Raw genomic sequence first — 17,134 nt, forward strand, 5'->3', positions numbered from 1 at the left:
TTAAACTTGCCTTTCAGATAATAGCTTATCCAATATGATGGCTTAAATCAGGAATCTACTAAGCTATATACCCTTATTTCTTCTTCCAAAGGTGCTATGCAATGCCTCAGAAAAGCTTGTGCATGTCAGTTCCTGGAAGAGACATGACTTCTTGCAAGCAGCAAAATCCAATTAGAACCAGCAAGCTCTACCATGCCCCTCCTCTGCATTTTTGTGGAAGCACCTTAAAAACACCTTCCAAAACAAGTGCACTTCTCAGGTTGTTAGCGCAACAACCTAGCTGCAAACTGAGGAGTAAATTTCTTACCATTAGTATTCGGGCTTTGTGTAACTGTAAGTCTTGAGTTCTGAAAGGTCATATCTCAGCAAAAGGCAGGAGAAATTTTATTTCCATGGGAATTTCTTTAGAATAATTCACTAGCAACTCTCCAATGAAGAATTCAATTCTCATATGTTATGCAATAGTTTTGCTATAAGAGAAAATTTTTTTTTCATTTTTTGTGTGTTCAGAATCTGCTGCTAACGGCTCCATTTTCTGTGCATCCCCTCCAGCACGTGGTGGTAGTAGTTCTTCTTCTGGAATAAATTGAGCAGGCCAGCATCTTCTTTGTTGGCTTGCTTCATTGTCCTTACTCACCTTTCCAATTTGATGGAGATCCTTGACAATTATTTTTTCAGTATCTTCTAGTACCGTTGTCAATAAATTAAATAGGAGAGCAATCCAGGCAAGGCCAAAAAGAATCCAAATGGCCACCAGCGTTCGGTAGTAGGAAAAGTAACTCCTGCCAGGCTGTTTACCTGCAGATAAGAGGAGAGAAAGAAGAAGAAAATTAACAAGTTATAATTGCTTTGCCTGTGTAAAGTGGGCCAGCCTAATGGATTCATCAATGTATTTTATGTTGAGTACTTCAAGGTGACTTTTTCATTGTAGTGGAGTCTCTCACCTCCCCAGCATTAGGTTAAGGCTGGGCAAGTCTCTTGTTGTTGCAAGATATATGCTGATATATGCTAGCACAAGCATGCTGGCCTGTCAAAAAGATATACTGGGATTGAGGCGAATTAGCAGCAGAGCAGGATATTTTTTTTTCCCCTTATAGCATACCAATCCCAATTCAACCTCTGCATCTACAGGTAAATGCAATGATGTGGGAAGTAGTGTAAAATTGTATTGTATTATCTTGAAAATATTCCCGAACTCCCAAAGCACAAAAAGCAGAGCACAGTAGGCCACTACAACCACACGACTGTTACTACCTAGGTTATTGTAATTCTGTGTATTTCTATAAAGTGTGATTATAACCTAATAAATATTTGCTTTAAATTATAGGTGCCCTTGATCATACAAAGAGAGTAGTTGCAATTCCTACTTTACTTTTGAACGGCTTCAGGAGCTTCCTCCATTAAAAAACTAGGTGACTAATGAGAACTCACTGACACATGCCAAGAACACAACTTTCTGTGTTGGAAACCAGTGGACCGAAGCTTATGTCATGCAGTCCAAACCTCTTAGCACCAGCCAGTATCGCACACCCACTTTTCTGCATGGGTCATTTTGTTTGTTTCTTCAGACATCCGCAATCCGCCACCAACATTTAGAGATCATTTGCTCCTACTGCACTTAGTCCCACACAATCTTATCATCATCATACAGCTGATATGGCCTTGGCATCTGCAGGAAAACTTGGTAATATTGCTTATTAAGTGCTATAAGTCACTGTCAAGGGTGACTCCACATGGTAGATAACACAGCAATGTGCGTGGACAGGGAGATCACCACAAACCTGGTGGATCATTTCCCGTTGTGAAGTTGCCCAGAAGGAGCCGGGATGCTGGCAACTCTTTTCAAGTCCTGCAGTGCTCTGTACTGCATAGGTCAATGTGCAGGATTTTTCTACTTCATCATGCAAGAGCTCTGGAAATGGGGCAGGAGTGGGCTGGTTTGTCCTCATGGGTAGATATCCAACAGCTGTTTCTTTTTCTTCTGCTGAGGTTGAGTTGGCAGAGGGAATGCCAGCCTTGCTACAAAGAATCGCCTTTTGTGCTCTTATCTGAAGTTCATGATGTGGGGTGAGCAAAGCAACTAATAATAATCTTTGTAATGTTAACTCAAAACTGGACTTCAGCAGGGCATGAATTCGGTTTACAGCCCAACGGGAGTTTCACCCTAGAAGCATCACTTATGTGTACATGTATTACAAACTGTTAAATTAACTCTGCCACCTTCCTGAGATGTCTCCCTACCCAAAACAGGCTTTATCTCATGCTTGAAGTACAACAGCTATGAACCAGTTTTGAATTACTAAAATGCAAATAACCCCAAACCTATTCTGTTCCACTTGACCAGTGCAAATCCATTTGTCATCTGTAATCAATTCTAAATGCATAATACTCAGAGCAGTCATTGGTTCTGCTTGTTTCTTTGTGAAGGTGTGAAGGTGTGAGGCATTAAACCTATCATAATTTTATCACCGTTGTTTAAGGCCAATTGAGATAAATACTGCAGGGAAAAATATTTCAGCTCCAGTTAAGTCACCCTAATGAAGATGAAATCACAGAGCCAGGAGGCCTATCTAATTGTTATTTTTAAACTGTATTTGTAAAATAATATGGCTGCAGAGGAGGAAAGTGCTATGGAGGCAGTGGTTTTCAGGCTGTGACTTGCTGTCGTTATTGTAAAACACACTTGTAATTTGGACAAAGGAAGAGAATGCACCAGTCTGATGTCTACTTTTTCTCCTGCATGGCACCAGCCACTCTCCGCCTTCCTGTATTCCACATCACTGAAGTTTGAGGTGCTCAGTATCACACAGACCAGGGTTACCAGTCCTACAGATGGTTAGGAAAGAAATGCCTGTGCCCTATTGTGCTCCACTGCAGCGACAAAGATTGGCTCCAGCTGGAGAAAACGGTGAGCAAAGAGGCCACGGTTGTGTGATACAGATTCCTTGCTGATGCCCGAGTTCTGTATCTTGTTCATGGCAATACTGCTTAACCACTGTTAGAGACAAAGAATCTTTCTCTGGATTATGTGAAAAGGGGAATTTCAGGGGACACAGGTTTCCTGTGCTTTGTAGCAAGAGAGAGCAGTTAGCTGGCTGGGTTCACTTGGGGAAATGTGGCCTAATCAACTTATTGCCATTGCATGAATTAACCATCAGCTAGGCTACAAGATCATTACAATCACTAAACTCATGCAAACAAGCAAGATTTTAGTTGGATCGCCAAAGTACTACCCAGCCTCTTTAGCAGACTCAGAGAAATTAAGATCAGCAGGGAACACCAGCCAGTGTCTGCAAAATCTTGTGGGCTCCCTCTGCCAAAGCCCTCAACCTGATGTAAAAAATCTTTCAAAGACACAGCAAGGCTGCCAGTCTCCAAGGCCCCTCTTGCATCTCTGCAAGGCTTGAGAGCCTAGAGTCTGTTGTGTGGTGGATGTCTGTCCGTCGGAAAGAGATGTGAGGCTTCCAGATTCTCTGTAGGGATAGCACTGGTGCTCAAGTATTAGCTTCAGAACTTCCTTCTCATATCCCCACTGAAGAGAAGTTCAGGCTGTCAAGATGCTGGCAGGACAGGTTGTTGTAGAGGAATCTTTGATTCTCCATGGAGTCCAGGTGTTTGATTGCTTCTTCTGTGGACACTGATTTGGTTCCTGGTGATCATTTTGGAGTTCCTCTGGAAGCTTACTCCATGGAGAGTGTATTTTGGTCAGCAGATCCACAAAAGTGTTTCGAGAAGCACTCCAGCATGCTGGAGTGTAGCTTAAACAGTTCGTCTTCAGGGGAAATCCTAAGCTCTGGCTTGTGAAGACAGAGAGCCTCCAGTGATGCTTAGGAGACTAAAGAAGGCCACTTTCACAGTAATATATATGTTTAAGCCCCACTTCTCACAGAGTGAGTAGGTTTCCCCATCTTCCCATGACTGGAATTTTCCACCTCTCAGTCTGTTATGTAAAATCATGTCTTCTGAAACATGACCGCTTATTTCTTTACTCTACACTTTGAAACATAAGTCTTAGATGGCTAAAGCAGGGATACATGCCTTATTCTGTATGACTATCGCAAACTGTTCGCTTTTGGTATATGCAAATTCCTAGGCTCCTTGAATTCTCCCCCTATACTTCCCCTTTCCTCTGCAAAATACTCGGCTTCTTTGCACTCCAAAGCACCATATTTCATTATATTTATACAATTTGTGCTTTTGTCAGCACATGCAATCCCAGAGAAATGAGTATTTCCCCCAGAACTGCACAAGGCAAAGACTAGTCAAAGACTCAGACAGATTTGTCTCTACAGTACATTGGTGGCCTGTGCAGTCAAGCCATGGTGATTACAGTCACAACACTGGCGCTTTGCTGTATCTCCTCTCTGAAATCAACCTTACCTACTACATAATCTCCAAAGCCAATGGTGCTGAGGGTGATAAATGCAAAGTAAATTCCTTCGCTGTAGGACCAGCCCTCTGTTATCTGGAAGAAGAGTGATGGCAAGCACAGAAAAACTAGGATCCCGGTTGCCAGGAAGAACAAAAGGGTCAGAAATTTGATCTTCTTCTGAAAAAGGAAGAAACCAATTCAATTATAATCATGATTTGACACATTAGCAGGCCATATATAATGGTGGCTATTCAAAATGGGTGGCTACCTAGGAATACATACTAGGAGCACAGGAACTGAAGGATTTGTATTGAGTGCTCTTCCTCTAAAAGTACCCTAGCCTTGCTCTGAAGCAGGGGGAAGCCATGTATTACAGGTGTTGTATGTCCGCAGTAGCCCTGGGAGATGTAGTCTTCTGTCTGATTGTATCAACCTCCAAAGACCATGAGTATAGGAGGAATTCCTATCCAGTGACTTTTACTGGAGTCAGACTATTTCTACTTTTCACCAGACAACTTCACTTTTAGTTTTTAGGTATTCAGGTATGGCATCTAAAGAACATTCAAATTTACCTGGGAAAATAGACTTTTAAAAAAAAAATTTACATCATTTCTGACAGTAGTATCTCCAAGAGTTCTGATTGTTGACTTTATTTCTCATTGCATGAATGCCACAACTTGGCTCCTACCCAGTGAATATGTTACTACAAGAAGATCTTTAAAAAATGAGCTCCTGATGAAGAAGCGCCCAGACTGTGACTTTTGAACCATCCTACTTCCCAAAAGTCATGAAGAAGCCTTCACTGGAGAAAAAGACTTGTTATATATAAAGATTCACCAGCCAGACACACATATAGTTTATGTATAGAATTTTATAAGTCCAGATTGTCTAAAAATTAATGGCAACTGTTGAATAATTTTTCATGCCTTCATGCATTGTGCATATGCTTGAGTCTATATCTGATCAAGCCTTATGTTCTATTTAAGTTTGCCAGACATGGGGAGAAATTTAGCAATTTGAACAGGGTTGTCTGTAGCATTCATACCTTGTCCTGAAAGACAATTAAAGTAGGAGACACAGAAAAGCTATTCTCACTTCCTCAGTAGTGGTGAGAGAAGGGGAGGAGCTGCAAATAACTTGGGGCATAACCAGGCAAGACACATTCTGTCTCTAGCCCTTTACAGGTGCCTCCTCACTTTTCAGCAACTGGGCTCAAATGGACAACTTCAGCCCGAGGGTTCCTTTCTGTCAAAGTCAAGGGAGAAGATGGATTAAAGGACTGCATAATGAATAAGGAGGGGTGACACACTAGGCATTGAGTCAATATCCATTGAAACCTCTACAGCTCACCTACTTTTTACAGCTTTTTACAGTTCACCTGCTTTTTACAGCTTTTTCCAGCTCACCTGCTTTTTGCTGCCTCAAGATGAGATGCTTAATCATCTCTCCCTTTACTGGTTATAAAGGGAGACAGGTACTTCCCTATAGTGTTAGCTCCTGAGGTAAGTGTCTAGAGAAATGGGATGAGGTGCCCACTCTCTCCATTGATTGCTGAAAGGGGCTGGAAGTCTGCCAATTAGATGGGTAGACAGAATGCATCCCTTTCTCTGAATATCTCCTCTATGGTTGCCTTGACTGTTTAGCTCTGCAAGTTTAGAATGTCTCTTTCCCTCTCCTAGCACAATGTCTAACACAGCATAAGAACAAATACGATAGAGGATAATGCCAGCATATATCTTGAGAAAAAAGCTAGAAATGAGCATATAACTGTGTCTGAGTAAGTAAAACCAATTACCTTTCTCATTCCTTTCTCATACAGGAATTTCCCCAGCTTTTTACACAGCAGTGAGAGCATCTTACCGACACGGTGCAGAAAGACAATATTCAGAGGGATTCCAAACAGAGCAAAAAAGACACAGAAGATCTGGCCCCCAGCAGTTTTAGGACGTAGCGTGCCATAGCCTATGAAAAAAGATAGGTCAGAGGAGATATTCCAGAGAATTGGAGCAGTCCACAGTCACATTCATGCCTACCCCAATCTGGCCTGTCTTTGACCCCAAAAGATGTGGCTAGCACTTCTCAGTCCACATGCGCTCTTTTTTTCTCTGAAAAAGGCAGTAAGCAGATGAAGTGATTCACCCTGCATGTTTTGGGGCATGCTGTGTGCTCCCAACCCAGCCTCAGTGGGAATGAAAACACAATCTAAAAGCAGTTATGGAAAAATGCTCTGTCCTGTGACAAATACATGGAAAGACAGAAACCAGAGGTCTGGGGACCTGGAAGACATCAAGGCTGGAGTCCCAGGCTGATTGCCGTGTCAGAATCACATATAGCCATCTCTAGCTTCTTGTCGATCTGCCTCTGTGTTAGTGACCTCCCTGGTTAAATGCCAGTAAGTTGGTATGTCCAGATACTGGCTCCAGTCCTGGAGGCAGGACAGTGTGCATTAGAATAGATGATGCTAATTAGTCCAGACCTTACTGGTGGCTGATTTATTCATGCCAGAGAGATATTTGTCTTAAAGTCCTACTAAAAAAGGATTTATCTAAGTAGTGGAACAACAGCTGCAGAACTCCAAACATGTCCTTTAATGGACTGGAGAGTTTGTTCCTCTTAGGCCCCATGAGGTACATCCCTGAGTGCAAGAGTCCTGTACTTTGTCTATATACTTCCTCTATCAGTGACCCTGAGAAAAGGCACTTTCCCAAGCACGGTTCATCTCAAGGCATCCATTACTTGGAAAATGCAATGTTTTCTTTGGGGGAAAAGAAAAATAAAACAACTGAGTGATTTATTGGCTACTAGGCCCCCAAATGCTTGAGCTGTCTTGTGTTCCCTCTTGCAGAAATATTCCATTTTCATGACAACACCTGGTGAAGATGAGTGGAAGTACCTGATGTACCTTCAGAACAGACCTCTGCGGCGAAGGTGCAGAGAAACAAGCAAAGTTGCACTTTTCCTGGGACAGCCTGTCTGCCTCACTAGGGAAACAAATTTAACAGGAAGCGACTGATTTGTTTGGCAGAGAAATGCTGTAATGACAAAATACAATAATACAGGTGGTGGCAAGGAATGGATTGGCTAGCAGCAGGGTGCTGACAAACTAGGGAAGCTTTATCGATATGTGAATGTTGTTGTAACCATGGAACATTTCTCATTGATGTGATGGTTCAGAAGCCTTTCTTTCTTCTACAGCAGGAGGTTGCCACATGGGCTCATGCAACACCTACACACCTGCCATGGTGTTGGGACACCACTGGGGTCCTCCTGACTCGTCACACTCACAGATCAGTGGAGCAACTATGCCTAGGGTGTAGTGGGAGTGAGGCCTCAGCTCCACTCTGCAAAAACATACATTTGACTTTCACTGCATGAGAGTGTGAAGCAGGAGCCAACAGTGTGGATTTTATGCTTAAATTTGGCAGGTCTGCACTTTTGGTGAAATGCAGGTCAAATGCATATTTGAGAGAAAGGGAGAGGCAGGCAGGGGTAGGCAGCCCCTGAAAAGGTCAGAACAGCTTGAAGCAGCAGTGTAAAAGTCTCAGCATTTGCCTTGCCCCCTTCTCATTTTTTTCCTCCTAGCATATTACTAATTCAATATGTGCACTAACAGCTCAGCCCAGGTTATTGAGACAGTGAACATGCCCAGCAGAGTTCACTTCTTTCCTACCGTTCTTTTATGCTTTACAGCACTCTCGGATTTAAAGTCTATTCAACCCTAGAATAAAGACCAGGAAGGTGAAGTTTACCTCCCACCCAAAACTGGCAGCAGAGCAAACATTTTAACAGATGGCTCAAAAAGAAGAAACAAGTGGGAAATAATATGAAAGGCCACTGGTGTTTCACAAGTCAAAATAATGCACAAAGAGCTGTGCAGTAGTGAGGTCTCAGGACCAAGCCCGTTGCTGCTTACCATCCATGACAATGAAGGGCTGGAGTTTTTATCCGTGAAAGTATTATCCATTCAGGTCCTAATAACCAGACATAATAAGCATCACACACACACAAACACACATACATGGAAAGCATTAGACCTACCTATTGTGGAGACAACTGTGCCTGCAAAGAAGAAGGAGTTACTGAAATCCCAGTTGCTGTCTTCAATCTGTGATTCATTTCCAACAGGGTATACTCCATTCTGAATGGCTTCAGTCAGGTTCTGGGAGGGAAAGCAAAGTTTGGTATCAACACAGCTGCTTTTCTCAAGTGCTTGCTGCAAGAATACTGCAGATTTAGCCAACTACTGCTCCTTTCCTGTGAATACCGCTCACCTGTCCTCAGCAATACTCTGACACCATTCACACCTTTACCTCCAAGGTTGGGTAGCAGCCAGACGGCGTTTCTGAGTGTTAGTCTTTTGCCCTGTTTATGCTGACTGTTCTAGTGGGTGTTAGGAGAACTTGTTTCTTTTAGCATGATCAAGGACCTCAATTCTTTTAGGCTAAGTACTTCGGAAAAAATGATCCTATAGATGACTAGGACATGGCAGAGCAAGACAGCCCACTGGCTTAAGTGACGGAGTGGCTGGTTGCTTGTTTTGAGTTTGCCCTTGAGACAGCAGTGGTGGATCCAGGATCTAATCACCCACCTGTATGCAGATGCACTGAGCAGTGACTCTGATCCCTCCCAGGAGGGCATCAGTGAGTTATAGCAGGGCACACATGACATACACAGAGATTTCATTTTAAGGCTGTATTCTGGTTAATGTCACAGATTTAAATTCAGAGAAAGTCCATTGATTTGCAAAGCATTACTCTTGGTGCGACCAAAATCAGAATTCAGCCTGACATATACACTCTTCTCCAAACTGCATACATGAACACACATGCACATATTCACAATGTGGCCTTTGAGTCGAGGTTAGATGAACATCTGTCAGAGATGGTTTGGGTTGAGTCGAGACTGTCCTGCTGCAGGGGGTTTGACTAGATGTTTCTCCCAAGCCCCTCCAACCCTATCATTTAGGGCTGTTATGCATTTTCAGACTCTTCCCTTCTTCCTTGGTTTTAATTCTAAGTGCTGTTAATTTTTTTTAAGGTTAAAAGAATAATAATAATTAAAAAAACCAAACAGTCTCCAGCTGTCCCTGCCTTTAGCAAACAGAGAAATTGGACCGGACATCTGGAAGGCAGGCTGGTTTGTACAGAAACAGCCTAGATAAAATCCAGGGCTGAGCCCTGCCAGAGGCAAGACACAAGCTGGAATAAACTGCACCAGAAAAGTCTTCCCCCCCTGCCCACCTCTTCCTCCCTCACTATCTTTTCTGCTGGTGTCCCAGGAAATCAAGGCTGACAAATCATTCCACAGCTCTTGCACAAAGATTTCATTGTCTTGAGAAGTTCCTCTTTTTTTTTCTCCTCCCCTACCCGCAGAAAAAAATCCAAGGTGAAGAGGGTGCATAGTATGTGAAGTGGGGGCTGGATCACTGGTTGTGTTATTAGAAATACCAGTTCTTCCCCTCCTTTCCTTATCCTGCGAACTGGCCCATTACAAGCTCCATTAGTTTCCCATGGGAAATGCTTACAGCAAGGCTATTTGCATTCCCCATTTTCTTCTGCATTGTAGCAGGTAGAGCTAGGAAATACCAAAGATGAAGAGACAACCATATTCATTCTCAGCTTCCTGTGTTGTGACCAGAAACACCTTTCCCTTGGCCAGGCTACCTGTTTCACTTCTGCAGCATCTTCAAAAAGTAAACCCTGACTATGCCACCTTCCTTGTAGTGATTTGGGCTTCTTTTTTTCACTTTAACAGATTATTTCAGACCTTGTGGTATTGTTCCTTTGTGTTATCTGTGACACTGTTGTAAGTGGCAACCATGCCCATTCATTTCAGACAACCTCATTTTTCCTGCCTTGCCACCCATTGTAGATGAGCACAGCCCCACCCAAAGCCAAATCAACAGGAGGCAAGACCCCAAAGAATCGGGACATTGTGGGATGGGGAGTGCTAATAGATAACACACAAGGTTTTGTCAAGCTACACAAGCTATATTTACCATTAGTGTGACCTGCCTGCTCAGACCGGAGAGTGGGCTTGGGGTTTGCTAAAATCATCCAAATGACCCCATCAGTAGGAATGTAGTGACAGTTATCTGTGTAGCAAGGCTGAGTAGGAAACAACATCTGATGGGGAAACAGGAGGGAGAAAGGGCTTCCGCAGGGCTGGCACTTACCTTCATAAACTGCTCCATCTCTGCCACCGTGAGGTGGGTGAAGTTCTGCAGAAAAGCCTCCTTCATCTGGGCAGCTGCTATTTTCTCCTGCTTCTCAGCAGTCCTCTCCAGCGCCTGGAACACGGCTGCACCCACCAGCAAGTAGACAAAGTAACCAGCCACCAGCAAACCCGTCTGCAGCTTGCCACTGCACATGGCCTTCGGTGGGACACGGCAAGGGATGGGGAGCGAAAGGTGGCGACTGGTAAATCCCTCGCGCTGCTGGGAAGCCTCCCCCAGACAGGAAGAGTCCTCCCAGCTCTGGTTTCCGCTGGGATCCTGCTCTGACAGGGACAGCGAGCTGTCAAATACATTCATGGGGAAGTTGGGAAAAAAAAACCACACCAAACCCAACCCCCCCAAAAAAACTTTCCACTCTCTGGGCTGCGTGCTGTTTAGGGATTTCCTCTTGTCTGTGAAACTCTGCCTTGATGAGTTCTCAGGAAAAGTGGGTCAGGATGTGAGGAGCTGGCGGGTGGCCATCTCCTGCTCAAGAGGCTCTGGGGACAGGTGAGGGTAGCCTACAAAGGGCCCACAGGGGACCTTGCTTTGAAAAACATTATTTTCCCTTCTCCCTCTCTGCCTCCTGCTAACTCTGAGAACTGGATGGCAGGGCAAGCCCCGATGACTCCAGAAGCCCCTTCTTGCCCTGTGTTCAAGGGCAGCTTCAGGAAAGTGCAGCTGAGCGGGTCTCCTGGGTTTCACTTGTCTGCTTGCAGTGCAGGGCAGGGTCATGCAGCCCCGCATGGCCACAGCAACTCGCAGCGAAACCTTGGACCTAGAGGCAACAGCTGCAGGTTGCATATGTGCCAGGTTTGGACAGGTTCTTCTGCCAACATTTCCTATGCAGTGTATCCAAGAAAGGACAAGTCTTATAAGGAACGGCTGAGGGATCTGGGGTTGTTTAGTCTGGAGAACAGGAGGCTGAGGGGAGACCTTATCACTCTCTACAACTGCCTGAAAGGAGGTTGTAGCGAGGTGGGTGTCGGTCTCTTCTCCCAAGTAACAAGCAATAGGACGAGAGGAAATGGCCTCAAGTTGTGCCAGGGGAGGTTTAGATTGGATATTAGGAGAAATTCCATCCTTGAAAGGGTTGTCAAGCCTTGGAACAGGCTGCCCAGGGGATTGGTTGAGTCACCATCTCTGGGGGTATTTAAAAGATGTGTAGATGTGGTGCTTAGGAACATGGTTTAGTGGTGGGCTTGGCAGTGTTAGTTTAACGTTGGACTCAATGATCTTAAAGGTCTTTTCCAACCTAAATGATTCTATGATTCTTGATTCTGTGATTCTATGTTACCTACAGTAAGGTAGCCTCTACTGATTTCAGAAGGATGGTTCCCATGCATTGGGAACTCGCTTATGTAAGCGTCAGAGCTTGTTCCCATCAGCTTCAATGAGAATTTGGCTGCCATTGAAAAGAATTTGTAGGGTGGCAGAGCAAAGTCTTTGTATGAAGATATTGACTTTGGAACAGATACCAGACAGATCTGAGCTTGGCTGTACCATCGACATTCTTAACACTCAGATTAACTTGCTTGACCTTAGATTTTTCAGCATTTTCATTTGCTTTGTGCACAATTTCTTTGTTATTTCACCAAATGCCCTACTTTAATCATGAGAAAACACTGAAGAAAATCAGCCTTTGAAGAAACATTTAAAATGTGCCACCTATTCTGCTCTTCAAACCTTTGTGTTTTTATTGAGTTTGAAAATACAAGGAAAGGCAGAGACCCTGGGATTAGTTAGCAGAACTGGTGTAAACAAGAAGTGGCAGATGGCTTCACTCTGTCAAGTGCAGGTTGTCCTTTCACACATAAATCTGTTTGACCTCAGAGGAAAACAGGAAAACTGTGAATGAAGGTAAGTAGCTTTGCAAACCCTTGAAAGTTTAAAGATTTTCTTTAGAGTTACTGGAAAAGGGTTTGTAGAAACAGGATGTGTCATGTTTCCTTTCACTTCTTTTGAAGCTACAGGGTGTCAAAGGTATGTTTCTCCCTCAGATTTAAACTATTTCTATACAAATAATGACATCTATGGCGGCACCTTTTTGTTTCTCTCAGACTCCCAACCCTGTAAGACAAGAGAAATCCCTTCACATGTACAAATGCAGCATTTCCTCATCTGCCCAGCAGACATGAAGATAATATAGGTGGATTCTTCCCTCAATATATCTGAGGGGAAAATGGATGGAAAAAACATGAAACGCATGGAAGATGTTGAGAATTTTGATATTGACTTCAGTTGCAGTGGTTTGATCAGGGTAGGTTAAGTGCCAGGAAACCTCATCTTTCTCATGCTGTCTCCTCTCAAGTGTATATATACTAAGCTGGGTTTCCCTCTAGCAGGGATATCCAAGATAGCAGGTTTGCTATTTGTGCATGCATCTCCAGAAGCCCTTGACTGCAAGGAAGCATTCAGAAGATTGGTGACCTTTCTTTTCCTCTAGCTCTGGAACAGGGAATACACGTTATCTTTTCTCAGTCTGTTTCTTCGTACCTGCCTGTGAATCTTTAATAACCACTACAGATTGTTCTGACATGAGAGGAGTGTCCCATCACACAGCATCTTGTTCATACTTGGCTTGACACTTGCAGAGTGGGGATCTTCTTGCTGGGATCTTCACAAATAAGTTGCTTTGGGGAAGAAAGGAAGCAGGAACCCTTATTCACTCAGTGGAGTGCTCCACTTGAAGCCATTCCTCATGAAGGTAAGAATAAATTCCAGGATGAGTTCAAGCGAGGAAGTCAATCTGCAGCGCAGTCATGTCCAGGGATGGCCAGGCAGGGCTGTGGGGACGGGGCCAGGCTGAGGACGTGCTGGGATGTTGGCCCATGGGTGGGCCTGGCTCGTCGGGGCACATGGCCAGGCTGGGCAAGGCTGGGAGAAGCTGGAAAATGACAACCTGCAGTGTCACTGGGACAGGGGCTGACAGCCCTGGTTTGGGCTGGAGAGGGATTCTGGGCCATGGACAGGGTAGAGGGAAGCCCTGGGGTCAGGGCCCTGGCAATCATGGAGACAGCATGTCTGGTAAGGCGGTTAATTAATCTTTTTGTTCCTAAGCTAGGAGAAACCCATGACGCAGTTATGGGACCAGGGAAAGAGAAGCGATGCAGACTTCTCGCACCTGCATTATTTACCCAGTCCATTGCAGGGAAACCCACGTAGTGAGATCCGGTGGTAATGGAGGGCAGGGAGCATTTCCTGGCCATGACATGACACGCTGGGACAGGGTTTTCTTATGCTGAGTCCTGCTCTCGCTCCTTCCCACTCCCATCATTCCCACAGTTCAGCCATTTCCTTTTTCTACGTGTGGCGTTAGTTATCTTGTTGCATCCTTATACGTTCTGTGTCCTTAGGCAGATTATAGCCTGAAATTAATTCCAGCTTAATGGAAAATGTTATCTGTTGTCATGGAAATGCCTTACCATGTGATTGTGGTTGTACTTCCTGTTCTGCTTAGGGCTAAAACCATTAGATGCCCTCATTTTTACACTTTCTTACAGTTCTCCTATAAATATCTGTTACTCATAACTGTGGTCAGAACATTCAGTCTTCTAACATGGATCATTTTGGTTTTTATGCTGTGATCTTATGCCAGGCTATTAAACACTTAGGCTAAAGCTTTCTTCAACAAAGATCCTCAGACTTCCTGGCTTGTTATTTAAGATCTGCAAAGCCAAATTCCTGCAGATAATTATCAACTGTCAAGGAAATAGGCTGATTTCCATGAGTGAAGAAAATGCTGAAGGTGGTCACTTGCCTTTGCTAGCTGGCTGATACTAAGATAAAAGAGCTCTAGTATGCAGGAGGTAAGGGCTGCTGTGCCAGGCAGCCCAGCATGGAAAACTGCCCAAGTGCTGGGTGACTGCTGGCCACAGCGTTGGCAACTGTAAACAGCACCTCCTTTTGCTCAGCTATATATCTGCCATCACTAATAGGTCATCTGGGGATCTGTGCTGGCTCTTTCTTCATCATATACATTAGGGATTCAAGTACTGCAGTTTTGTACAAGCTCATCTACGTTGTCATCATCAAAGAAAAGACTCCTCCCACCATCAGCAGTGCCCTCTCCAACAATCTCTGGACAGTGCTTTTGTTACTGGTAGCTCCACCTAAAGGCCTCCAGAACAGTGGAAACATCTGCACTATAAGGTCTTTCACCTGCACAACAAGGTCACCAAGGCCATTTGATCCTCACTGTCACAATCAGAGTAACATAGAGAATTTGGGTTGGGAGAGACCTCTGGAGGTCTTTACTCTAGCAGGGCTAACACCAAAGCTAGGACATGTCGCTAAGGGTCTTGTCCAGCTAAACTTTTAGCGTTGCCAAAGAAGGACGTTCCCCACCCTCTCTGGCTACGTCTTCCAGGGTTTATCTGCTCTCATGGCATACTTCCCTTGGTGCAATGTGTGACCATTGCCTTACATTCTTTCACTGTACACCTCTGAGAAAAGACAGGCTCTGGGTAGTGGAAGACAGCACTTAGATCTCCCTCAGCCTTCCTTTTCGGAGAGATGTGGTGCTGGACAGCTGTGGTGTGGTGCAGTGTATGGGTGTCATCCTGCTACCTGTCGAAAAAGCTGTGGCATCAGCCTGTTACCAAGCCAGGGCACACACTTCTTGAAACCAATTGCCCCCAGACCAGCTTCTGCACACAGACAGGGACAACATAACCTAGGTATCCTCTCTAGACGTCGTGCTGTCCTTAACCACCCCTGCACCTAGGCAAACCTCTTGGCATGCTTACTCAGGACCACAGCATGGCCTGCAGGCTTACATGCAACTTGCATCCTGGCTATTACTCAGTGAATAGTGCCAGGCATGGATGAATCTATTTACTGTCTGAAGCACTTCTTTCATTGCGAGCTTTTCTTACAACTGTAAGCTTGCAACATGAGCATCCCTCGTGCCTACAGACTCTTGGCATTTAAAGGTCCTCACAGTTGCACAAAAAACCAAACAACAACCTTCCTTCTTATGCAGCCTGCTCCTTACAGCCCTCCTTCCTTGCATCTTGGGATTCCCAGGAACTAGCCAAGAGACTGCACTAATTGCTTTCTTGAGAGGAATCTATATGTTTCTATAGCATGACAGCCAAGGGACTCAGGAAAAGGTGACAACTGGCAGCAAGCTGCTAGTGCTGCCAGGCAGGTCCTGCAGCATGCTCTTGGGCAAAAGACAGCTGCTGGCTGGGACACTGCTGGGACCCAGGGGTTGTACAGTGGGTGTTTAGTTGTGCCTGGACACAACTGGGACAGAGATAGCAGCATATGGCTATCCTCTAGGGGTCAGAAAAATGGTCAAGAAAAGTTTTCAATAATGCTGCTGTGACCAGAGTTGTCAGTAGCTCAGGATTTTTACAGAATACGAAAAAGAAAAAATTCAATCCAGGATACTCCCCTCTGAAAAGAGACTGCAGAAGGGTAAGCAGCTCTGAGGAAGTGACAGGAAATTGCCAAAGAGCCTGGAAAACCTGGAGTCTCTTGGAATGAGAACCAGTTAATGTGATGAAAGTGCTTTGGCCTGGGTCACTGGCAAGCCTAACTTTGTGGTAACAATCTGTTGGGATGCAGAGTGCTAAGCAGATTGCATTGTCTTCATGGTCTTAATTGGTGCTTATCATTCTTCTTTGTCCCCCAGATTCTCAGCCTTGTCTTTGATCAAAAGAACTTGCCGAGATGAACCTGCTAGGTAAGCATTTTCATTGGTTCAAAACCTCAAAGGTACACAAGAGGGAAACAAAGCCCCAAGAAATAAGCAACATGTTCAAGAGGAGAGACCAGCAAACTGTCATTAGCTGTAGCTCAGAACTTGCTTTTTGAAGCTGGAGGGATGCAAAGCACTAAACAAGAATATCATGGATGTATTCAAATGAAAAAATTCACATGGGAGATCTTACTCAAAAAACATGTTTCTCTTCTTGCCTTCTGTCGTGGTTTAACCTGGCAGGCAGCCAAACCCCACACAGCCACCAGTGGGACGGGGAGAGAATCGGAAGCGTAAGAGTGAGTAAAACTCGTGGGCTGAGATAAAGACAGTTTAATAGAAGAGAAAAGGGAAAATAATAATAATAATGATAGAATATACAAAATGAATGATGCACAATGCAATTGCTCACCACCCGCGCTGACCGATAACCAAGTAGTGATCTCTACTTCCAGAATCACGCCTACCATTCATATACTGAGCGTGATGTCACATGGTATGGAATACCCCGTTGGCCAGCTGGGCTGGCTGTCCTGGCTGTGCTCCCTCCCAGCCTCTGCTTGGTAGCATGGAAACTGTCCTTGACATGGTACTTAACAACAACTGAAAACATCAGTGTGTTATCAACATTCTTCTCATACGGAATCCAAAAAATTTAACTCTATCCCAGCCGAAACCAGGACACCTTCAAATACCAAAACCATAATGTGCTTTACCTCTTTGAACCAGCAAAGATGCATGGTAAACACAGTGTTATTATGACCATTTTGCAACTTTTGGCAGCTGAGCAGTCAGCACCCTATGCCCGCGTCCCCCGACAAAGTGATGCACAGACACTGAC

The 17,134-nt window shown here is 44.5% G+C and overlaps 1 protein-coding gene across 1 annotated transcript; it reads right to left on the reverse strand.

The window, feature by feature from the left end:
- Positions 1–322: 322 nt before the first annotated feature.
- Positions 323–10,784, reverse strand: LOC142083225 (potassium channel, subfamily K, member 16-like). The gene is made up of 5 exons (XM_075152465.1): positions 10,548–10,784; positions 8,411–8,531; positions 6,168–6,334; positions 4,381–4,549; positions 323–798 (listed from the first exon to the last, which is right to left on the reverse strand). Exons 1-5 carry the CDS (start codon positions 10,740–10,742, stop codon positions 455–457), a joined length of 996 nt encoding a protein of 331 aa, XP_075008566.1. The 5' UTR covers positions 10,743–10,784; the 3' UTR covers positions 323–454.
- Positions 10,785–17,134: the final 6,350 nt, after the last annotated feature.

This window comes from Calonectris borealis, chromosome 5 (assembly GCF_964195595.1).
Source record: "Calonectris borealis chromosome 5, bCalBor7.hap1.2, whole genome shotgun sequence".
Classification (NCBI taxonomy): Eukaryota; Metazoa; Chordata; class Aves; order Procellariiformes; family Procellariidae; genus Calonectris; species Calonectris borealis.

Coding starts and splice junctions, on each gene's coding strand:
- LOC142083225 (XM_075152465.1), bottom strand. CDS start 10,742: ATGTGCAGTGGCAAGCTGCAGACGGGTTTGCTGGTGGCTGGTTACTTT. Junction 8,532..10,547: donor AGATGGAGCAGTTTATGAAG/GTAAGTGCCAGC, acceptor TTTCCCTCCCAG/AACCTGACTGAAGCCATTCA. Junction 6,335..8,410: donor CACAGTTGTCTCCACAATAG/GTAGGTCTAATG, acceptor CTTTTTTCATAG/GCTATGGCACGCTACGTCCT.